Here is a 25,513-nt window from a genome sequence, read left to right on the forward strand (position 1 = left end):
AAGGAGGAGGTTGAAAGGGGGGTGAGTGTAACGGATGTGAAATGGCTAGCTAGTTAGCGGGTACGCGCTAGTAGCATTTCAATCAGTTACGTCACTTGCTCTGAGACTTAAGTAGGGTTTCCCCTTGCTCTGCAAGGGCCGCGACCTTTGTGGAGCGATGGGTAACGATGCTACGTGGGCAACCGTTGTTGATGTGTGCAGAGGTTCCCTGGTTCACGCCCGCGAAGGGACGAGGTAAAGTTATACTGTTACACCAGTGTTAGGGATGGGCATAGGGATGGGCCAGAAACATAAAACATATATTTTCTATAAAAAAATGTATGTTTGAATTTTCTATCTAGTTTTCATTGGGAAGACATATGAAGTGCTTTTATCAAAAGCAAGCACTTTTGCATGGTAAAAAACATAATCTTATTAATTACTACACACGCTTTATTATGTAACTATTGTTTTGAGCCAACTTGGACAGAGCTGGGCAAAACACGCCTACAAGGGCGCCCAGGCAAGATTAATTGAACCCTCTTATTGGTTTCCTAAAGCAGAGGTTCCCAACCTTTTTTTGGTTACTGTACCACCGACTGAATTTTGCCCAGAGTATTGCTGAAGTACCCCCTCATGTGTATTTTACCAGTAGGTCTATGGTCTTCTCAAGTATCCCCCGTGGATAGGCCAAGTACCCCCAGGGGTCCTAGTACCCTTGGTTGGGAACCACTGCCCTAAAGCATGCTCATTTGACAGCGTACTTCCTACCTAAAAGGCAGGATGTAGAACTATTGTTTGTTTTTAGGCCATTGCCCTATGCTTCTCTGAATTGAGAATTAATTTACTTAGATGCATACTTTTCTATCATCAGTGAGAACAAGAGTTTCTATTGGCAATTTCAGGTAGGCCCCTCCTCATTTCGTTCTGATTGCTTCCGTTTGGTTCTGTTTGGTTCCTAGTGAATACACCCCTGATGTTAACTTTCTGTAAGCTAATTCTACGTTTGCAACCAAGTGGGAAGTGGGGAATTTACCACATATAGGACTGGGAAAAGGAACCTTGAACGGCCCTCCAACTGGTAGGTACTAGTGAGAAAACTCGTCTATCATCCTGAGCTCATATTTCTCCCACATGCTGACCTCTGATGTCACCTACTAAGGAAATGACCTTGATAAAAGCATTTTTGGTAGTTTGATGCAACAGCAAAACATTATTTATAAAAAGCAATCTATTAATATGCACTCTAAAAAGAAAAGGTTCCTGGAGTATCCTTTAGGGGTTCTTCAAATTGAAACTGTTGGGGAATCCCTATAAGTTCCTCAAAGAACCCCTTAAAATGAATCCTCAAAGAACCTTTTGAATAACATTTTGGCGTTAATTTTTGAACAACCCCCCTCCCCTATTATTATTATTAATAATAATAATACACACAACAATAGCACAATACTTTAGTTGTCAGTGTTTATTATGATTTTAGTGGCAAAGCAGAAGAAAAAAAGATATATATGAGGTAAACTCCCAGCAGAGCCCCATGTCCAATATATCCTCTGAGGTATTGATATTAATGTGTTGATGTTCTCCTTATCCGTAGCCAGAATGTTTTTGCAGTGCATGGTGATCGAACAGGTTTCCTGTTATATTCATCAGAGGTGTAGGGAGGATGAAAAAATTGTAATTATACAGATGACTAACAAAACATGCACATGACAGTATTCATACCTTGGTTTTTGTGGTAAATGTGAATGAAAAAAACTTTGGGATAATGGTTTTCATACACATACCTTGTCCATAATGTAGAGGCCTATGGGATATTAATTGAATAGCTTCAGTAAGGGAGGAGGATGGTAAATGTGCTCTGCACAACATACCAATACCAATTGACATACCTTTGTATACCTCCTCGTCTGTATACCTGCAGACACAGACACAAAAGTGAGCAGTTCAGTCATCTGCACCCAATACAGCTAGCCTTCAACATATTCTTATAGCCTACATATTCTTACCTATTTGTTGATTGATATCCATTGAATTGTGTCCATTTTCTGCTTTAGAAATATTTGCACAAGTATGAAAAGATAGATGGTATCATCGTAAAACAATATAAATGTAGATCATACAAGGGACACACCTTACCTTAAATTGAGGAGATCTTTACATTGTTCAGTTAAGTGCCTGCACCTGCTGTCCTTTCAAATTCAAATCTAAATGTTTCAGTTGGGCAGTTAGGTTCCTGCAAGAACCCCCACCAACTAAGGAGGTTCCTCGATGAACCCCACCTCCTATGAGGTTCCTGGAAAAACCTTTTGGGGGCAATTTTCAGTACTAAGAACCCTAAGCTTCTTCAAAGAACTTTGAGGATCTTAGAAGGACCCTTGTTGAACCCCTAATGTTTAGACAATAACAATCATTTGTTTACAACCATGATAGCTGTACTTTTAGTTGATGGTTTACGCAGCTTGTTGGCCAATCGGTGTTTCCCAATGAGTTCAAAGCACTTGAATATATAAAAGCATTATTTACGACTTCACTACTGGTAAATTCCCACCTCCCACTTGGATACGAATGCAACATTATCCTGGGACTTGTAAATAAGTGAATGCCCAGTCAAATACATTTTGTGTGTAGGCTACAGGATTTAAATGTTGGCACACTACTCCACTATGCCATTTTGCTTTTGTTCAGTTCAGAACATTACAGCCCCTAAAAAGATGTGACAAGACAAAATGTCGAATGGTACACAGACATGTTGTCACTTGAGACACATTTCAAGACGTATTCCATTCTAATGCGTCAAACTAAAAGACATGTTCATGTGTGAATGGTTGTGAGATGTTATGGCCAAATCTTGCAATTCGCATGTACACATTTCATGTCATGGCATATTCTCTTTTTTTGTTCTCTCATAGACATTTGGAACATAGAATGATGTCTAACACAAGCCATGTCACTTTGGTATTTTCTTCATGCCAGAATTTATTGAAGTAGTGAAAAACTATGATGCCACCAAGAAGAACTGGCTACATGCAGAGCTGGAGCTGAAGAGACACAAGGAGCTGCTGGTGAAGTCAGACATAGCCCAGGCTGCCCTGGAGGTTAAACTGAAAAAATGTCGCAACCAGGTCAATGTGGAGATTAAGAAGCGCTATAAGGCCGAAGCATACTTTCAGCACTTGGTATGGATCCCTTTTTAACTTTGTTAGGCTGTCCTATTGGAGCTCATGATTTAGACTTTGAGGTCAAGAATGACTGCCACATTATCATGGTACGTGTCCGATTGTTATTAGCACCATCATCTCAAACTTCCCAACATGCTTCTCATAAACTGAAGCTAGTGACAGTTTGTTGATCAATAAATGCATGGTTTATTTGGTTAATGTTGTACTTTCTGCAGTCTGTAAGATGATGGAATAAACTCTTACTTTAAATGTCATACAGTACATTCGGAAGGTATTCAGACCCCTTTACTTTTCCCAAATTGTTAACTGACAGCCTTATTTTAAAATGTATTAAATCGTTTTTTTCCTCATCAATCTACACACAATACCCTATAATGATAAAGCAAATATCACATTTACATAAGGATTCAGACCCTTTACTCAGTACTTTGTTGAAGCACCTTTGTCAGTGATTACAGCCTCAAGTCTTCTTGGGTATGACGCTACAAGCCTGGTACAAATGTATTTGGGGAGATTCTCTCATTCTTCTCTGCAGATCCTCACAAGATCTGTCAGGTTGGATGGGGAGCGTCGCTGCACAGCTATTTTCAGGTATCATCAGATATGTTTGATCGGGTTCAAGTCTGGCTCTGGCTATGTTCTGTTGGAAGGTGAACCTTCGCCCCAGTCTGAGGTCCTGAGTGTTTTGGAGCAGGTTTTCATCAAGGATCTCTCTGTACTTTGCCCCATTCATCTTTCCCTCAATCCTGACTAGTCTCCAAGCCCCTGCCTCTGAAAAACATCCACACCTCATGATGCTGCCAGCACCATGCTTCACCGTAGGGATGGTGGCAGGTTACCTCCAGACGTAACACTTGGCATTCAGGCCAGAGAATCTTGTTTTCCAGGTCTGAAAGTCCTTTAGGTGACTTTTGGCAATCTCCAAGCGGGCTGTCATGTGCCTTTTACTGAGGAGTGGCTTCCATTTGAAAACTCAACCATAAAGGCCTAATTGGTGGAGTGCTGCAGAGATGTTTGTCCTTCTGGAAAGTTCTCCCATCTCCATAGAGGAACTCTGGAGCTCTGTCAGAGTAACCATCGGGTTCTTGGTCACCTCCCTGACCAAGGCCCTTCTCCCCCAATTGCTCAGTTTGGCCGGGTGGCCAGCTCTAGGAAGAGTCTTGGTGCTTCCAAACTTCTTCCATTTAAGAATGATGGAGGCCACTGTGTTCTTGGGGACCTTCAATTCTGCAGACATTTTTTGGTAACCTTTCCCAGACCTGTGCCTCGACAATCCTGTCTTGGAGCTCTACAGACATTTCCTTCGACCTCGTGGCTTGGTTTTTGCTCTGACATTGACTGTCAACTCTGGGACCTTATATAGACAGGTGTGTGCCTTTCCAAATCATGTCCAACCAATTGAATTTGCCACAGGTGAACTCCAATCAAGTTGTAGAAACATCTCAAGGATGATCAATGGAAACAGGATGCACCTGAGCTCAATTTCGAGTCTCATAGCAAAGGGTCAGAATACTTATGTAAATATGGTATTTCTGTTTTGTATTATTCATAAATGTGCAAACATTTCTAAAAACCTGTTTTCGCTTTGTCATTATGGGGTATTGTGTGTAGATTGATGAGATTCTTTAAATTTTTTAATACATTTTAGAATAAGGCTGTAATTTAACAAAATTAGGAAAAAGTGAAGTGGTCTGAATATTTTCAGAATGCACTGTATACCCTCACAGCGGCGACAATTGCAACTGATGTGTGATATACTGGTCCACGACAGCAAGTCCAATCCATGCCGGACTGATGAGCAGAGATCTATGCTGGCCAACTTCAACCACAGGGGAGCCAACGTCACCCAACACAAGAGCAAACGATAGGCTACTACCAGTATAGTCATATCCCAGTTATTTTTATATGACCTCATACTTTATTCATTTGGGTTTTGTTTCTATTGATTTCTCATTCGATTATCTGTCATCGACGAGTCTTCATTCCCGTCTCACTCTGATATTAGTTATGATGGAAATTATGATGACACTTTCTCACTGAAAATCCACATTTAAAGATTAAATTATTTTATATGTACCCTATATGACAGTGTAAAATCTTGTGGCTTGTGGATGGTTCTTGTATCACTCTTTCACATAGTGTTTCAATGTGTACAGGACCTCGATGTAACAGTGGTAAACCACTTAAGTCGAGGGCAAGAGAAAAAAGGCTAAGTGTGGGCCAGAGGACTCTAGTGGGAGGAGTTATAGGAGGATGGGCTCATTGTAATAGCTGGAATGGATTTAATGGAACGGAGTCAAACGTTGTTTCCATATGTTTGATGTGTTTTGTTACCAATCCATCCTCCCACCAGCCTCCTATGGTGTGGACCTCTTGAGGTTGAAGTTATGATTCATTTTGATAGATCTTTGACCCATGTTCTGCACTTTTGGGCATTCCAAGCTATCTTCCATGAGACCGAATGCAGGTGCTCCCGCTGGAAAGACAGGAAGAGTAGGTGGTCGCTCAGAAGATCACCTTGGTGGAAGACCAGTGGAAAAGGTAAGCAGAGGCATAATGTGGATTTGACCCCTACTCTATGGATTGTTTAACTTTAATAATTAGAAAACAATTCACTGGGGTTTCAGTTTCAACCACATAAAAACTATGAACTGAATTGTTCAAGTTGAAAATCGATTCTTTGTCCTTTGTTTCAAAATTGATGCTTCTGGTTTTACACTAAATCTTTTACTAATAAGTATTGGCCTTCACAATGCAATAGCAGTCCAGTTTTCTGAATTTTATTTGAACCACCTGGAGTGGACCTAAGGCCTTTTTACCAGGGAGACAGTTACTTGGTTCAGCCAGTCTATCTTAAGCCTTTGGCCAAAAACATGTATTTATTTTTAGTTCAAACGAATAGATTAATTTGATCAGCCGGTCGTTAGAGTTGACATGTCTTTGAAAATAAATCATTAGACATTGTGTGGGATAGAAAGAACCTTACTGGATAATCAATTAACAGAGAACCCTTAATATACTCCATGATTTGTCTAGTGTTACAGTTACAGAAACATGAATGCAGAATCATCTGATGTGTCCCTGTAGTTGGACCTAGTGTGTTGTCACTTCCTATTAGCTGGCGTATTCATCAGGCCCTCTGCTCAGCGTCATCCTCTCAGTGCACAGAGCAGCACACCTGTCTGCTCAGATGGAAATAGCACATGACCACTCGCATTGTCTGCGTCCCAAATGGCACCCTATTCCCTATATAGTTAACTACACTATATATACAGAATTATGTGGACACCCCTTTAAATTAGTAGATTCGGCTATTTCAGCCACACCCATTGCTGACAGGTGTATAAAATAGAGCACACAGCCATGCAATCTCCATAGCCAAACATTGGCAGTAGAATGGCCTTACTGAAGAGCTCAGTGACTTTGATTTTATTTTAGATTTCATTTTTTGATCTCTTTTAGTCCCCATTTGGACTAATCTTCCAAGAGTCCTTAAACATTAGAATACAATTTATAATACGAACACATTTCCACATATAACACACTATTACAAACATACATAATATACTAACATAATGACCCAATAAATACTCAATCTAAAAAAATATTGATTCTTCATCTACTATAGTCCCACAACATTTCTATGTATTATATTTAAATCGTTTTTTTAAAAAAAATTACATTTATTTATTGAAAGGTTTCTGGTTTGCTCAGTTAATTTATTCCATTTCTTTATTGCTCTAAATCGAAATGTTCTTTTTTCCTATTTCTCTTTTCTGTCTGGATAACACATAGATGGTGGACAATCTATTCCTAGTATTTACTGAATGTCTGTCTCTTACCAACTGAATACCGTTGTGAATATAACTTGGCCGTTTTAAACGATGTACATTATGAAATAAAATAAGCATGTTCCTTTCAATTATCTTATCGATTGATGACCAACCAAAAACAATCCTTGCTGCTTTGTTCTGTGCATTCTGCAGCCTCCTAACTTCACTTGATGATGCATTTCCCCAGACCACAGAACAGTAGTTCACCTGACTCTCAATTAATGCTTGTGTTATTTGCTGAATATTTTTTCCTGGTAAATATTTAGCTATCCTTCTGATTATGCATGCTGTTTTTATTTTATTTTTTACATAGATTAGTTATTTGAGACGACCATGATAAGCAGTTGTCTAGCTGCACTCCCAATAGTTTGGCTTCTGCCACTTCTTCAATTTGTACTCCTCCCATACTTAATTATATCCCATACTGTTTTGGCCTTTTCCTAGTTGAACAGACCAACATAACTTTGGTTTTCTTGGTGTTTAAAACAAGTTTGTTTTGGCAAACCCACTCCCTGATATTCTCAAAATCTCCTTGTAAAGCCTGCTGTACCTGTTGAACTGATTGTCTTGCTGCATAAATTGTAGTATCATCTGCAAATATAGTTGCTTGAGTTTCAACTAAGGCATAGGGAAGGTCGTTGGTATATATTAAATATAGAAGTGGCCCAAGGCAGCTGCCCTGCGGTATTCCACAGTTTAACACATGAGGGGAAGAACATGAACCATTGATATTGGTGGACTGTTTCCTGTCAGTTAGATATGACTGTACCCAATTCAATGCTACCTCCTTAAAACCATAATGCATTAATTTTGTCAAAGTTATTTAATGATCCACTAAATCAAATGCTGCACTGAAATCTAAAAATAGTACACCCACAAACTTGCAATTATGCATAGCATTGAGCCACTGGTCAATCATGTCAACCAATGCAGTGGTAGTGGAATGGTTTTTGCAATAAGCATGCTGATTGGCTATAATCAGATCATTCTTTTCCATTTATTCCCATATTTGTCAACTCACAATACCCTCCAATATCTTACTGAGTGTAGGGAGTAGACAAATTGGTCGACTATTGACCATCCCCTTTTCCAGTGACCGATTAAATATGTATCTCATTGGAACTGCAATCTGGGGAGCAGCACAGCGAAGCAAAAAATTGTCCATAAGACCATAACCTGTAGATTTACCATCAGGTAATGACTTCAATAGGTTTAACACCTCCTCCACTGACACCGTTTGCAGACTAAAAGAGCAGATCTTGTTGCTCATAATATGATCATCAATCCATTGGACAATAGCTTGTTTGGAAGAATGTATGTTTACATTGTTGTTCTGTAAATTAATTTTCTTTGTAAAAAAAATCAGCAAAATGATTGGCAATATCAACTCATTTTGTTATTATTCTCCCGTCAACCTCTACACTAGATGGGCATGATGAGATAGATGTACCAAGTAAGCCCTTAACTGTGTTCCATACCTTTTTAGAATCATTTTTAGAATCAATAAAAGCATTGTTGTAAAATAACTTTTTTTTCGATTCAATTTAACTGCATAATTATGTAATGTTCTATAATTCTGTTGATTAATTTCTAATTTTGACTTGGCTGCTAAGACTTTTGCCATATTTCTTTGAGAAAAAGCCTCACCCAGTTCATCATCAATCCATGGAGATGGACGAGCACCAACTGTACTCTTTCTTATAGGGGCATGATGGTCCATTACCTCAGTGAGCAAATCAATAAAACATTCTGTAGCGTGATTTAAATCATCCTTTAGATAAATCAGCTCCCAGAGTACAGCAGCCAAATCATTTAGAAATAGCTCATGATTAATTTTTTTTAAATTTCTCTTAACCACAATCCTAGGGGGTTTCTTTGGAACCTTGGTGTTCATGGTTATGGTCACAATATTATGGTCTGTCCAGCCCACTGGCATTGACCTGGCTTTTAAGCATTGCAATGGTATATTACAGAAGATCAGATCAATGCATGTGTCTGAACGATGACCCAACTTAATTGATGATCTAGTAGTATCATTAACTGCTTGTTTCAAACCACAGTTCTTGGCATATCTCATCAATGTTGTTACATTCAAATTATTATGATCCTTCCAATATATATTAAAATCACCCAAGATAAATACATCTCTGTTACTATCTGTGGCCTGGTCAAACCCAGTACATAAGTCACCCAGATAGGACACCTTAGAGCTAGGAGGTCTATACACACATCCTACCAATATGGGTGCCTGGTGAGGCAGATGTACCTGAGCCCATAGTGCCTCTACTTGACATACATTAAGGTCATCCCTCCTCTTAAAAGGTATATGATTCTGAATGTACAGTGCTACACCCCCACCATTCCTATTCCTATCTCTTCTCAGTAGACTATATCCATGAATGATAATTTGCCCATCATTTACAGATGCATCTAAATGTGTTTTGGTCAAAGCCAAAATATGAATATTATTAATGTTGACCAAGTTAAAAATCTCATGTATTTTGTTAGGAAGGCTACATACATTAACCTGAGCTATATGCAACCCTTTCCTTATCAAGTGAAGATCAATAGAGCATGTATTCGTTATAGTTGAAGTTGTCATGATACACTACAACACACAAACTCAGATTTGAACATTAAATTAAAATAGCCAGGGACTTACTCCAGAGTCCCGATACAATTGCCCGTTGATATAAAGTTTATCCATCACCATGGAGACTCGTTGATTCAGGCAACGCTTTTCTTTCATGATGGGACATCGTTTTTTTCTCCTTTCATTGATCTCGGTGGGGAAGTGATCATTCATTCCAAAATCAAATCAAATCAAATGTATTTATATAGCCCTTCTTACATCAGCTGATATCTCAAAGTGCTGTACAGAAACCCAGCCTAAAACCCCAAACAGCAAGCAATGCAGGTGTAGAAGAACGGTGGCTAGGAAAAACTCAGTGTTTCAGTGTGTTTCAGTGTTTCTGAGTTATCTGCCCATGTTCTTCGTCATTTCCTTTTGCTTAAATTTGTCAAAACATGCAATAATAGCCCGTGGCCTATTTCCAGAGGACTTACCTATTCTATGGACTCTGGAGAAAGTGACATTACGCACAACATCGGTGGGCAGTTTTAGTTTAGTTGACATAAAGTCTCGGACTGTGTCCTCACAGCCTCTGCTGTTGTCATTCTCCGTTATCCCTGAAAATATTAGATTGTTCCGCATTGATGGACACTGTACATCAAGTAAGGTTTCTTTAAGTTGTTTGTTCTCCCTTTGCACCACCTCCACCTTGCCAGGAATAGAGTCTACAGTACCTTTCAGCTCCATGTTCTCTTTCCTTAGATCATCAATCTGACGTTGGCTGAATTCTAGATTTGCACATAATGCATTGATGTCCTCTCGTAATATATCCAAGATATAAAGTTTGGCAAGCCTTTCATTGATGGATTTGAACAAGTCCACATCCATATCAGTAAACCTCCCCCCACTTGCGCCCTCTTACTAGGGGATGGTTTGGTTCCATCATTGATACCTATTGGCCAACCTGGTTTTGGTTTGTTTTGTTGATTGGGTTGGTTGTCCTTAACAATGCTTGAATCCTCCAACTTTCAACGTGTTACAGTCATAGGATGCCACCTTTCCAACAAGTCAGTGCCCCACTCAACTGTAAGTGCTGTTATTGTGAAGTGGAAACGTCTAGGAGCAACAATGGCACAGCCGAGAAGTGGTAGGCCACACAAGCTCATGGAACGGGATCGTCAAGCGTGTAGTGTGTAAAAATCGTCTGTCCTCGGTTGCAACACTCACTACCGAGTTTCAAACTGCCTCTGGAAGCCACGTCAGCACATAACTGTTCGTCGGGAACGTCATGAAATGGGTTTCCATGGCCAAGCAGCCGCACACAAGCCTAAGATCACCATGCGCAATGCCAAGCGTCGCCTGGAGTGGTGTAAAGCTCTCCCTCATTGGACTCTGGAGCAGTGGAAACGTGCTCTCTGGAGTGATGAAGCGCGCTTTACCATTTGGCAGTTTGACAGACGAATCTGGGTTTGGCGGATGCCAGGAGAATGCTACCTGCCCGAATGCATAGTGCATTCTGTTTTTCATGGTTCGGGCTAGGCCCCTTAGTTCCAGTGAAGAAAAATCTTAACACTACAGCATACATTCTAGACGATTCTGTGCTTCCAACTTTGTGGCAACAGTTTGGGGAAGGCCCTTTCCTGTTTCAACATGACAATGCCCTGTGCACAAAGCGATGTCCAAACAGAAATGGTTTGCTGAGGTTGGTGTGGAAAAACTTGACTGGCCTGCACAGAACCCTGACCTCAACTCCATCGAACACCTTTGGGATGAATTGGAACGCCAAATGCGAGCCAGGTCTAATCGCCCAACTTCAGTGTCCAACCTAACTAATGCTCTTGTGGCTGAATGGAAGCAAGTCCCCATAGCAATGTTACAACATCTAGTGGAAAGCCTTAACAGAATAATGGAGGCTGTAACAGCAGCAAAGGGGCGGCCAACTCCTTATTAATGCCCATGATTTTGAAATGAGATGTTCGATGAGCAGGTGTCCACATACTTTTGGTCATGTAGTGTATATACACTGGGTGTACAAAACATTAAGGACGCCTGCTCTTTCCATGACACAGACTGACTAGGTGAATCCAGGTGAAAGCTTTGATTCCTTATTGATGTCACTTTTTTAAATCCACTTCAAACAGTGTAGAGGTGGCAGGTAGCCTAGCGGTTAGAACATTGGGCCAGTAACCGAAAGGTCACTGGTTCGAATACCTGAGCCGTCGAGGTGCCCTTGAGCAAGGCAGTTAACGCTAATTTCCTCCAGGGGCGCCTTACTACTAAGGTTGACCATGTAAAACAACACATTTCACTGTACCTATCTGGTGTATGTGACAATAAAACAAGTTCTATTAGAGTTTTTTTCTACTACTTTTAGTGGGATGTAGCCTTTCTGACTGCCTCGGTCACATTTTTTGTCCTCCCACATGCACTGTAGAGATCACTTCACTCTGAGGGAGCAAAAACTATTCAGCACTGTGTGACTCACTCCATTAGCATGGGATCACCAGATTAGTTCATTAAATATGACTAGGCCCACTCATTAATCTTGAAAATGGCAAGTGTTTCATACTTTTATTCAGGAAGTTGAGACTACGATTGTGAAAGCAACCGTCACAAACCCAGAGACTTTCCGGCAAGAGCATTTGGAAAGGACAATAAAGCCTACTTAACTCAATCCCTGTGGCTCAAGCTGTTTTTCCCCAATTCCTATGCAATAGAATTGTCAATGTTTCTCCCAATGATGAAACCACTGATGACCCTGAAACTACCGTGGAGCTCGACACCATAGCAGAGATGGAAATGACCACCACCACAGAGCCCAGACTCAAACGGGTCTTCACTCCCACTTTGAGACACTACTTCCTGTCTAAAACAGTAAGAACTGTCTCATAGATACCATCTTCTCATGTTAAACTACAGTTGAAGTCGGCTGTTTACATACACCTTAGCCAAATACATTTAAAATCAGGTTTTCACAATTCCGGACATTTAATCCTAGTAAAGCTTCCTTGTCTTAGGTCAGTTAGGATCGCCACTTCATTTTAAGAATGTGAAATGTCAGAATAATAGTAGAAAGATTGATTTATTTCAGCTTTTATTTCTTTCATCACATTGCCAGTGGGTCAGAAGTTTACATATTAGTATTTGGTTGCATTGCCTTTAAATTGTTTAACTTGGGTCAAACGTTTCGGGTAGCCTTCCACAAGCTTCCCACAATAACTTGGGTGAATTTTGGCCCATTCCTCCTGACAGAGCTGGTGTAACTGAGTCAGGTTTGTAGGCCTCCTTGCTCGCACACGCTTTTTCAGTTCTGACCACACATTTTCTATAGGATTGAGGTCAGGGCTTTGTGATGGCCATTCTAATACCTTGACTTTGTTGTTCTTTTTTTTTTTTTTTTTTTTTATCCCATTTTCTCCCCAATTTTCGTGGTATCCAATCGCTAGTAATTACTACCTTGTCTCATCGCTACAACTCCCGTACGGGCTCGGGAGAGACGAAGGTCGAAAGCCCTGCGTCCTCCGAAGCACAACCCAACCAGCCGTACTGCTTCTCAACACAGCGCGCCTCCAACCCGGAAGCCAGCCGCACCAATGTGTCTGTGTCGGAGGAAACACCGTGTACCTGGCCCCCTTGGTTGGCGCGCACTGCGCCCGGCCCGCCACAGGAGTCGCTGGAGCGCGATGAGACAAGGATATCCCTACCGGCCAAACCCTCCCTACCCCGGACGACGCTATGCCAATTGTGCGTCGCCCCACGGACCTCCCGGTCGCGGCCGGCTGCGACAGAGCCTGGGCGCGAACCCAGAGACTCTGGTGGCGCAGTTAGCACTTCGATGCAGTGCCCTAGACCACTGCGCCACCCGGGAGGCCCGACTTTGTTGTTCTTAAGCCATTTTGCCACTACTTTGGAAGTATGCTTGTGGTTATTGTCCATTTCGAAGACCCATTTGCGACCAAGCTTTAACTACCTGACTGATGTCCTGAGATGTTGCTTCAATATATGCACATCATTTTCCCCCCCTCATGATGCCATCTATTTTTTGAGGTGTACCAGTCCCTCCTGCAACAAAGCACCCCCACAACATGATGCTGCCAAACAGTTCTATTTTTGTTTCATCAGACCAGAGGACATTTCTCCAAAAAGTATGATCTTTGTCCCCATGTGCAGTTGTAAACCGTAGTCTGGCTTTTTTATGGCGGTTTTGGAGCAGTGGCATCTTCCTTGCTGAGCGGCCTTTCAGGTTATGTCGATATAGGACTCGTTTTACTGTGGATATAGATACTTTTGTACCTGTTTCCTCCAGTATCTTCACAAGGTCCCTTGCTGTTGTTCTGGGACTGATTTGCACTTTTCGCACCAAAGTACGTTCATCTCTAGGATACAGAACGCGTCTTCTTCCTGAGCGGTATGACGGCTGCGTGGTCCTATGGTGTTTATACTTGCGTACTATTGTTTGTACAGAAATTGGAAATTGCTCCCAAGAATTAACCAGACATGTGGAGGTCTACAATTTCTTTTGATTTTCCCATGATGTCAAGCAAAGAGGCACTTTGTTTGAAGGTAGAATTTTCACATTCTAGTCATGCATTTGGGTGTTATTGGGAGACTAAGTGAAAATTTTGAGTTGAGTGGAAGTTAGGATTCCCCCCTGAGCGTGTGAAGCACGATTTCTGAGTGTTGCACGCAAAGTGATTTGGCCTCTGGTTTGAAGCCACACTAAAGTATCTGAACTACGTCATCTACATGAATATAATGATTGATGCAGTGCATTTGGCAGTAACGCTCATGGATGGATTTTTAATGAACATCTCAAAATCGCCTCGCAAACCTTTAGGTATGAAGTGTTGAAGAATGTTTACACTTAACCTCATCCATTCAGGGCAGATGGTTATTTCCTTGTTGTAATATGACTCCCTGATGACTGTAAAACTCCCTGATGACTAAAACAATCAACACTCAATATTTCTCTCAGCCCAGTTTGTCTACTTCCAGCATATTAATTTCAATCTTATATATGGTCTTGAGTGAAGAGTAAGTGGTCATTTGTGGCATGCTGGGAATGAGCCCATTTAAATCAGTCTCTCTCGCTCTCTGCCTCAAAGCCAATTGACTTTAGGACATAACACCAACCCTTTTGTAAATTGCATAGAGATGTCTGAAGGAGCCCAGGGCATATGCCATCCACAAAACGACTAATGCTACAAAGAACTATAATGTATCTCTAGAGGCCTTCTGAGTCATAATGTAGTGAGTGAATCAACGAAGAGATTATAATTGCCAGAGGGAGTGTAGATTTTGAGGTATAACGTTATTGTATGTCTCTCAGCATTTTTTTCTGCTGTTCTTTGTCCTAAGGGCCTCACTGATGGGCTGTGTATCGCTTACAGAGATTACAAATGACGACAACAGCGCAGCAATCATTTACCAGGCCATAGCAGATCTGCCAAAGCCTAGCAGAGACACACTGGCTTTCCTCATGCTGTATCTGCAGAGGTAACACCTAAGGGTGATGGGATACCTCTCTGTCTTTAGAGTGATTATTTTTTTTTTCCCCTGAGAGGGTACTATTTCCTCAACTTACAGTTCCATAAATGACGAATTCTATAACTTGTCAGGAAATTGAGCAAAATTGGACCACTCAGATGCAGGTTATTGCAAGAGTAAACAGGAAGTTTATATTCAATAAGAGGTTAATGTCTTCTTAATAAGTTTATTGCACACTGCCTTACTGCCCACTGTAGGGTCCGGCAGAGCCCCTTGTGTCAAATGGACCAGAACAGAACAATTTGTCCAGGATGTTTGGACCAACCATTTTGGGACATGGAATGGCAGAGCCCTTCCCTACGACCCTTATGAAACAAACACTAAGCCAAAGGTGGGCACTGTCTTGTGTATAAATGTCATGCAATTGTGATCTTCACTATTTCGCAGTGTTTCAGTATTTAAAAAAAATATCAAGTGCCACATTGAGTATTTCCATTGATCTGGTCCTTTCAGTGCTGTAACATTTCTGCAATGTCACCCATGTAGATGCATGCAATATGTGTAATGCCTCTGCATTTGTGAACCAGGTTACTGTTGATTTCATCATCTCTCAGATCACAGGCTGAATGCTGTCATTCCCTGCCGAGAACTGGAAACGCCACCTCATGGTGTAGAAACAGGTTATATCAGTGATCGATGCCAATGTCAGCCACAGCATAGACCGAGGGAAACAAACAACCTGACACCGACACTCAGCTGCTGTGTGCTATCGAAAAACTCACTGTCAATGACTACTCAACAGCCTTTGCCCAAATGTAACTGGGGTCATGTGTCAGTTTTAATGTACATGATGCTGGATTATGACAAAAGCTGAATCCTCATGGTGCCTCCAACATGATCTCTTCAGATCGTCTGTTTAACCCGCCGACTTCCCGAGCTGAGTAAATACCCTAAGACTCCTACCAGTGGTTCCCTGAAGGGCAGAACGAAGAATGCCTTCAATACATAAGACCACTTTTTCTTATTAAAATTGTTTTTGAAATTATTAACACTTTTGAAATTTGTTTAAATAGTTTTGCGGATGGCATATGACAATTTCCTACCTTTTCTCATTGTTCTTGTTAGAATTGACTTTTTTTGCAGTAGTAGGGCAAAGACTGACAAGGTTAAAAAGTTATTTACGTCCCTCAACTGATATCACTGTGGTTTCCTGACTTATTTAAATTGGATTAGTTTTGTGTGGATAGTTCAGTGGAATGAAGAACATTGGTATGTTGTTGGGAAAATAAAAGCACTTTACATTTGACTACATGTCTTTGTGTAAGTGTTAAATATTATATGAAATGTTAAGTATTGTAAAATGGAGTATGATGGTGCTGTGTACATTTGAGGAACTCTCAGCACTAATGCATGACAAACACAACTGGGTAGCTGTGATTGAATAAAACGGCATTATGAAACATTTCTGCATGATCGTGAGAATCAATGTTTTTTTTCTTAAACTTGGAGCTGATGGTTGCAATTCTGTTACAAAAAACACTTTTAGTAATAAAGAGGTAAAAACTCAGTCTGAAACATAAGTGATTGATTAAAGCCAAAATCATTCCATTTCAAATTGAGTCACGCAGGAACAAAATTTAACACTGGTTAACTATATCCCATTATGATTGTCACAAATAACAAAGTACAGAATCGAAGGCCAGAATCTCCAGGTCACCTGTTATGTTCAAATTTCAAGCAAACATTTCTTGATTGCTATTTAAAAGTGGAAACCGACGAATGGTACATCCATTTTGGGACTTTTGCAGATTGCCCCTTTAATCAAAAGAAACATGAGACGGACAACAATGTATTTCAGAGAAGAATGTCAGAATAACTCTTGCAATTAAAACGGTCACGTTTTAAATCAAAACACTCATGTTAAAAGGCCCCCAAATTACCCCTCATAATTAAACAGTTTGTAACCAATTCCTTCAATTTTGCAATCTTATAAAAGTCTGCAGCAGATTAGTTTACATTTTCAGGATGCAATTTCTGAGTAACAAAAGGTTAGCACCACCACCTAAAGAAAGTATTGCCAGTAACCCCATGACAAAATATGACCATTATTTTACAATTCCCCTTACATGGTAGTCAATCCATCATACAGAGCTCATTATAGGACTAGTGCAGAAATGTAACAGTTAAAATACATTTTATGAAATGTACGTTTCATAAAAGTGGTGGGATGACATTCAGACGTGTCGAAGTAATCAAACCAACCAACGCTCATCAGCCTCCCAAAGCATCTCAAATTATGGTAACGTCAGCTAATGCATAAAGGCAAAAAAACACACAATATCAAATCTAGAACTTTCCAAACACCTAAACAAGTGTCATCTCCTTTTTAGATATTTATCTTATGTACAATAACCCAGAGGAAGTGGCATTGTTTTTCAAGCTAAAATCCTTCATTTGGTTTGACACTAAATGAACAGAGCACACAGAAAATTAACTACAATATAATTTGGTTTTTGAAGCTCCGGTTGAGGTCTTTGTATGGCAGAACAATTGAGTTGAGAATGATTACCTCGGCCGGGATAGTTACATTACAACCTGAAAAAAATAGCAACATTAAAACATTGTAATGGTTACATGCTCCAAAAATCAACCTTTTCACACTATTGCCCTGAAACGCACTGTGCTGGCTCAGATATTTCCTTTTCAGCACAGTTACAGCAACTATGGTGGATGCGTAACCAGCCCAGCTCAACTCAATGTTATAAGTTATAGTCAACTTACCAAGAATGGTGATTGATGGCGTGAGTTTTCCATCTCTGAAGAGTGTTTCACTATCTATTTTGGCAAAGGGGTCATTTGGATTGGGGTCACTGGGAGTTCCTTCAACTCTGGCCCACTTGCCAATAGTGCTGTCCCATCCCACTATACAGTTCAACACACAACTGTGATCCTAAAAGAACCATATGAAAATGGAATTAGGTCAGTGTCAATTATCAATCCTACTTTAAACAAGTGGACATAATAAATAAAACATGATCTGTGAGCTATGATCATGGGAAGAACAGCCATTTCAGCATTTATTTTTTGACTGAGGAACTGGCCAATTTTTTTCCAAACAATAATTTGCCATAAAGGTAAGGTAGGCCAATAGGAACTGCTTGCCTGTAGAGTAGCCCCATGGAGAATGATGGACTCCCTCACTCGCACCCCAGCCCCGATGGTCACACCTGTGCCTATGGAGACGTTGGGACCCAACTATAGAAAGAGATTTATTTCGATGTTTTATTAGGTATCATTTATTGTCTTTTTGTTGTTGTAGCATGTAGTGTCTTTGACTGTTGAGTTGAATTGTATAGTATATACACTACCATTCAAAAGTTTGAGGTCACTTAGACATTACCTTGTTTTTGAAAGAAAAGCACATTTTTTGTCCATTAAAATAACATCAAATTGATCAAAAATACAGTGTAGACATTTTTAATGTTGTAAATGACTATTGTAGCTGAAAACGGCAGATTTATGGAATATCTACATAGGCGTACAGAAGCCCATTATCAGCGACCATCACTCCTGTGTTCCAATGGCACGTTGTGTTAGCTAATCCAAGGTTTTCATTTTAAAAAAGCTAATTGATCATTAGAACCCTTTTGCAATTATGTTAGCACAGCTGAAAACTGTTGTTCTGATTAAAGAAGCAATAAAACTGGCCTTCTTTAGACTAGTTGAGTATCTGGAGCGTCAGCATTTGTGGGTTCGATTACAGGCTCAAAAGGGCCAGAAACAAAGAATTTCTTCTGAAACTCGTCAGTCTATTCTTGTTCTGAGAAATGAAGGCTATTCCATGGGAGAAATTGCCAAGAAACTGAAGATCTCGCTGTGTACTACTCCCTTCACTGAACAGCGCAAACTGGCTCAAACCAGAATATAAAGAGTGGGAGGCCCCGGTGCACAACTGAGCAAGAGGACAAGTATATTACTGTGTCTAGTTTGAGAAACAGACATCTCACAAGTCCTCAACTGGCAGCTTCATTAAATAGTACCCGCAAAACACCAGTCTCAACGTGAAAGTGAAGAAGCGACTCCGGGATGCTGGCCTTCTAGGCAGAGTTGCAAAGAAAAAGCAATCTCTCAGACTGGCCAATAATAATAAAATATTAAGATGGGCAAAATAACAGACACTGGACAGAGGAAGATTGGGAAAAAAAGTGTTATGGACAGACGGATCTAAGTTTGAGGTGTTCGGATCACAAAGAACAACATTCGTGAGACGCAGAAAAAATGAAATGATCTGTCAAGCATGGTGGATGCAATGTGATGGTCTGGGGGTGCTTTGCTGGTGGTAAAGTGTGAGATTTGTACAGGGTAAAAGGGATCTTGAAGAAGGCTATCACTCCATTTTGCAACACCATGCCATACCCTGTGGACGGCACTTAATTGGAGCCTATTTCCTCCTACAACAGGACAATCACCCAAAGCACAGCGCCAAACTATGCAAGAACTATTTAGAGAAGAAGCAGTCAGCTGGTATTCTGTCTATATTGGCCAGCACAGTCACCGGATCTAAACCCTATTGAGCTGTTGTGGGAGCAGCTTGACCGTATGGTACGTAAGATGTGCCCATCAAGCCAATCCAACTTGTGGGAGGTGCTTCAGGAAGCATGGGGTGAAATCTCTTCAGATTACCTCAACAAATTGACAACTAGAATGCCAAAGGTCTGCAAGGCTATAATTTCTGCAAATGGTGGATTCTTTGACAAAAGCAAAGTTTGAAGGACACAATTATTATTTCAATTAAAAACCAATATTTATAATCTTGTCAACGTCTTGACTATATTTCCTATTCATTTTGCAACTAATTTCATGTATGTTTTCAAAGAAAACAATAACATTTCTAAGTGATCAAACTTTTGAATGGTACTGTATGTAGGTAAGTAGTAAGAGCAAGGATAAGCACTTACCACCGCAGTAGGGTCAATATTGGCTGTTGGGTGAATGTAAACATTTCCTGGGACAACAAAAATAAATAATTGGTATAAATACACTTGTAAAGACAACCAACAACTTCAAAAAGGTAACAAAAGGCAAGTACTGTACTATAACCTACCACTTATTCTAGGCCCCCCTTCCTTGTTTGTAGCCAGTCTTTCAGGGTGGGTTTTATGGTACTGGTTGAGGTACAAGCGACTGGCGTATATTGCAGACCTGTCATTTTTTTATTTACAAAAAGCAAATTGTAAAATGGGGAAATGTAAGATCACTAAAGTTAATGAACACAGCAAAAAAAGAAAAGTCCCCTTTTCAGGACCCTGTCTTTCAAAGATAATTCGTGAAAATCCAAATTACTTCACAGACCTTCATTGTAAAGGGTTTAAACACTGTTTCCCATGCTTGTTCAAAGTAAGACACTAACAGTTTACAGGCGGTAGGCAATTAAGGTCACAGTTATGAAAACTTAGGACACTAAAGAGGCCTTTCTACTGACTCTGAAAAACACCAAAATAAAGATGCCCAGGGTCCCTGCTCATCTGCGTGAACGTGCCTTAGGCATGCCGCAAGGAGGCATGAGGACTGCAGATGTGGCCAGGGAAATAAATTGCAATGTCTGTACTGTGAGACGCCTAAGACAGCGCTACAGGGAGACAGGACGGACAGCTGATTGTCCTCGCAGTGACAGACCACGTGTATCAACATCTGCACAGGATTGGTACATCCAAACATCACACCTGCGGGACAGGTACAGGATGGCAACAAATGCCCGAGTTACACCAGGAACGCACAATCCCTCCCGTGCTTAGACTGTCCGCAATAGGCTGAGGGAGGCTGAACTGAGGGTTTTAGGCCTGTTGTAAGGCAGGTCCCCACCAGACATCACCGGCAACAATGTCGCCTATGGGCACAAACCCACCGTCACTGGACCAGACAGGACTGGCAAAAAAAATGCTCTTCACTGACGAGTCGCGGTTTTGTCTCACTAGGGATGATGGTCGGATTCGCGTTTATCGTCGAAGGAATGAGCGTTACACCGAGGCCTGTACTCTGGAGCGGGATCGATTTGGAGGTGGAAGGTCAGTCATGGTCTGGGGCGGTGTGTGTCAGCATCATCGGACTGAGGTTGTTGTCATTGCAGGCAATCTCAACGCTGTGCGTTACAGGGAAGACATCCTCCTCCCTCATGTGGTACCCTTCCTGCATGCTCATCCTGACATCAGCATGACAATGCCACCAACCATACTGCTCGTTCTGTGCGTGATTTCCTGCAAGACAGGAATGTCAGTGTTCTGCCATGGCCAGCAAAGAGCCGGATCTCAATCCCATTGAGCACGTCTGGGACCTGTTGTATCGGAGGGTGAGGGCTAGGGCCATTCCCCCAGAAATGTCCGGGAACTTTCAGATGCCTTAGTGGAAGAGTGGGGTAACATCTCACAGCAAGAACTGGCAAATCTGGTGCAGTCCATGAGGAGAAGATGCACTGCAGTACTTAATGCAGCTGGTGGCCACACCAGATACTTACTGTTACTTTTGATTTTGACCCCCCCTTTATCAGGGACAAAATTATTCAATTTCTGTTAGTCACATGTCTGTGACTCAGTTGATAGTGAGAGGATGTTTCTTTTTTTGCTGAGTTTATTTAGTTTAGAGTGATCAATGCAAGGATTAGCATATTTTGAGTTTCTGTAATACACGATTTCCAGTGTTCTATTTGTAACTCCGGGTGCATGTTATTGGTCACTAGACTAGTTGCTGAATGTTAGGGATTATTCTCATATCTGTTGATAGCGAATGCCGCCAGACTGGAGGTATAAGGACAAAAGACACATTATTCACGGTTGTATTGATGACATTCGGTGAACACTGCATAGTTCTGTGGCAACTGACAAAATCACTGCCTTCTGGTTTTGAGCTCTTACAAGCCTCTCGGGCTGGCTTTTACAGAACTTTTGGTGATTTCTGATTAAGATATAAGGGCCTACTCAGAGAAGGCCAGTTAGACATTTTCCTGTGCCTGTTGCAACTCTTAATAAAAAATCTATCCGGCTTATTACCTTTATCTATGACTGGTCTCCTTTTTGTTCACCTGTAAATTCCTATTACACAGATTCAGAAGATGGTTGAGTATCCTACTCCAACATCTTCAGGTCCTGACCACACAAGTTATTCACAGATTGAGACGACCTACTCACCCTGCAGATTTGATTTGGCTCCAGATGGCAGGTGTTTTGTAGACATAGAGCTTGCCCTGCCCAGCCAGGGCTGTGAAGATGTCCTGTTCTAACCGAATGGCCTCAGCCCGATGCCAGCCGTTGCCATTGGTCTGCTCGTCTCTGTGAGGAAGAGACCAATCTATGAGACCATGCTCTTAACATTTATCTCTGGGCACGTTTGTTTTGCATCATCCGGTAGCCACATTTTAGACCATTCAATTGGTTTTAAAGTGATAACTCCACCCACCCAGAGCACCAGGCGATGCAAAACAAGCGTGCTAAATAATTCTCTAGTACAGTGTTTTCTAAATGTTAGCTCACAACCACTTCCGATTGGATTGTGACCTAAGGCTAGCTTGAAGGTCACAAGAAAGTTTGAAAGACTTTAGATGGGTCATTAACAGCACCAAAGTCACCAAGAAGAGTTGTCAAAAAGAGTAATTGATTCACCAAGTGCCCAAGGATACAGTGGGGATTGTTAAAAGTTGATAAAGCACGGTAGTATTAAAATGGATTGTGAAAGCAAAAGTAATTTGACAAAAGAGGGATCAGAGGCAACATGGTTGACTTGAGTAATGGAACACATACTCAAGGAAGTCCAAAGATATTCTTATATCAAGGTCAATGTCACAACAATCCCTTTGAATGGGTCCAAATTTGATATTTAAATATTTGATTGTGCGATTTACTACTAACAATTGTATAAATGTGTATGCCAACTCCTTCAATCTTGACAAATGATGATGATGATGTGCACATCAAAAGATAAGTGAGTGTGTGGAAATAAACCTTCCAAAACACACCTTTTGAGAGTGATTTATCACCCCATGCGCTAGTATTGTGAATCAAGGAAGAGATACGCTTTTTAGATATATATTTTTGTGTGACGTATTTGACTAATGCGTATCTCTACTCTAAAACCACACTGTGCAGTGGCCTAGTTGTACCGACTTACCCCTCGTATGGATATCTGGTGATGGGGGACGGGAAACAGAATGATGGCAGGAAAGGGAAAAGGGAAAAAGACAAATGAGGAGAAACAAGGATAGGATATTATCACATTTGCATGCACCACTCCCACACATAGAGATCCTAGGATGTCCCACGATAGGGTCCCTGAGGGATCCCTCCCACTCACAACAGCATGTCCTGCTGGTTCTTCTGGAAGACTGCCCCAATGTGTTGGAAGATCTCCGGGGTAAACAGGTAGATTCCACAGTTGATGATGTCACTCACAAAAGTGCTAGGCTTCTCCACATAATGTAAAACCTGAAATAAGAGCAAGAGAAATACTTGTTGGATCAAGTAATAACAGTCATAATTGTAAATATATAAGCGTGACTAAAATGTGCTGCATCACCTCATTCGTTTGCTGGTTTTCCACAATACAGCCATAGTTCATGGACTGCTTTCTGTTTGCCTGCAAAATCAAGAAAAATTAAACAAGTGAAAGACAAATAATGATATCCCATTGTCTCCAAGTATATTCCCAACTTTTCCCTGTATTGTTGAAGGCCTAAGCCAAGGACGTCTCCTCACAGTTGTCCCCAGGATGACGAAACTGCTAGGCTCTCCGTGTTCTTTCTGGAAGTTGAGCATCTCTGGTAGAGGAAACTCAGAGCACACGTCAGCATTCATAATGAAGAATGCCTCAGGGCCACCAGATAGAATCTGATCTCTGAAATGGTAGATGCCACCTCCAGTGCCCAAAGCAGCATACTCCTGCAAATACCTACATAGTTTCAACAAGTTTATCAATTAGACTACTGTCCATCCATGTGTTCTATGCTTTGTCTTATTATGACAACGTTGATACAAAATTACTATGATCCTCTCCTTTACCTGATTGAGATTTTGAATTCCTGCTGTGCGCTACACATGAATCTGGTAAGTTCTTCATTTGGCTGGTAAAAGCCAATTAGCAAAATCTCCTTCATATTTGGCACCTATGGGAAAAATGCAAACCATGTTTCTTTCTACCAATGATGAAGATGAAGACAGGGACATTTATTATTTTGTCAGTGCTAGCCTACCTTGGCACATTCTTCAACGTGATGCTGAAGCATGGGCACACCAGCCACTGGAAACAAGGGTTTCGGGACCTCAAAGGACAATGGTCGAAACCGTGTACCTGTATGACAAGTAGGGCAAAAGTCACCTCCTCAGTTGATCATAATTATATTTTGATGACCTGTCTATCCTCGATCAGCACACCAGTTCTTTCTGGAAATAATTAGAAGATACCTTGGGGAAAGTAAAGAAGCTATACTATCCTTGATTCTATTCTATGGAGTTGAAAGCACCCCTATTCTATTATTTTCTTATCTATTTTGGTCTAGTGTTGAAAGCACCCAACTTGTTCAATGTGACAATTCAAGTATCTAGCACAGAATGTCTATGCCAGGCTATCTTGACAGCTAGCTGTCAGCCCTTTTTCGACAACGCTTATCGGCAAAATTCTTAGATATGGCAAACTGCACCTGAGGGTTTCCATGATCACGCCACGTCATTCATTAGCCTACAACTCGGGTGTATTCATTATGCAGATTATCTTGCAACACGTTTTGCTCCAAACGCTATTTAACGTGACGGAGAAGTGGTTTTCTTAAACGTAAATTGTCGTTCATTTTAATTGTATGGTTTCCACACGTTGCCATTCAAATCTGTAATAGTCTGCGAAGTGTTTGGCACAAGCAACTATCATTCGGCTATGCGGTGAAGTTGAGTGAAGTCCGCTTATTTTTTATGAAGAGAAACACGACTTAACTTGAACTTCCGTTTATGAACCAAACGGAACTCAACAGCGTTTGGAATAAACGGTTTCTGTTGCAAAAAGTTTTGTAACAGAATTGTCGTAACGAATACACCCCTAGGTTAGCCCTTCAGAGCCAGGCTAGCTAACAGCTAGCTAGATATGTGGCTCTAGATAGCAGAACTGGAGGAATTAACATGTATGCATTTGCAAATTAGTAATTAACTTAACACTCACCTTTCTGTGGGCCTCCAATGAGAATCACAGATTTCAGCATCTTGAATTTGTTGTAGGTAATGTTAGCTGTCTACTAGTAATCTGGATCAAATCCTGACTTTCTTGTCTTCTTCCTGTTTGTTTTTGCTTATTACGTCATCACGTAAAACGGAGGCTTGTGGGAAGTGGTGTTTTGTATACCTTTGTATATCAGAGGCATGTCAAATAATGAGTGGATGAATGCTGTAATGTTATATTCTGCTAGTTGTGACATGAATTATATTTTATTGTAA

At 40.9% G+C, this 25,513-nt stretch overlaps 2 protein-coding genes across 3 annotated transcripts; both read right to left on the reverse strand.

Moving 5' to 3' along the window:
• Nucleotides 1-1,424: 1,424 nt before the first annotated feature.
• Nucleotides 1,425-16,750, reverse strand: LOC129816360 (uncharacterized). Its single transcript, XM_055870766.1, has 2 exons — nt 1,764-16,750; nt 1,425-1,613 (listed from the first exon to the last, which is right to left on the reverse strand). Exon 1 carries the CDS (start codon nt 9,591-9,593, stop codon nt 8,409-8,411), a length of 1,185 nt encoding a protein of 394 aa, XP_055726741.1. The 5' UTR covers nt 9,594-16,750; the 3' UTR covers nt 1,425-1,613; nt 1,764-8,408.
• Nucleotides 16,751-16,837: 87 nt separating this feature from the next.
• Nucleotides 16,838-25,381, reverse strand: LOC129816359 (mannose-1-phosphate guanyltransferase alpha-A-like). Of its 2 annotated transcripts, XM_055870764.1 has the most exons (13): nt 25,242-25,381; nt 24,286-24,383; nt 24,095-24,198; nt 23,792-23,984; nt 23,613-23,672; nt 23,391-23,521; nt 23,208-23,222; nt 22,232-22,372; nt 20,155-20,252; nt 20,009-20,055; nt 18,213-18,305; nt 17,832-18,000; nt 16,838-17,645 (listed from the first exon to the last, which is right to left on the reverse strand). In XM_055870764.1, the coding sequence occupies exons 1-13, from the start codon at nt 25,279-25,281 to the stop codon at nt 17,545-17,547; spliced, it is 1,290 nt and encodes a 429-aa protein (XP_055726739.1). In that variant the 5' UTR covers nt 25,282-25,381; the 3' UTR covers nt 16,838-17,544. The 2 variants fall into 2 exon arrangements, with proteins under 2 accessions (XP_055726739.1, XP_055726740.1); XM_055870765.1 differs by lacking the exon at nt 23,208-23,222.
• Nucleotides 25,382-25,513: the final 132 nt, after the last annotated feature.

The sequence above is a fragment of the Salvelinus fontinalis genome, chromosome 19, assembly GCF_029448725.1.
Source record: "Salvelinus fontinalis isolate EN_2023a chromosome 19, ASM2944872v1, whole genome shotgun sequence".
Classification (NCBI taxonomy): Eukaryota; Metazoa; Chordata; class Actinopteri; order Salmoniformes; family Salmonidae; genus Salvelinus; species Salvelinus fontinalis.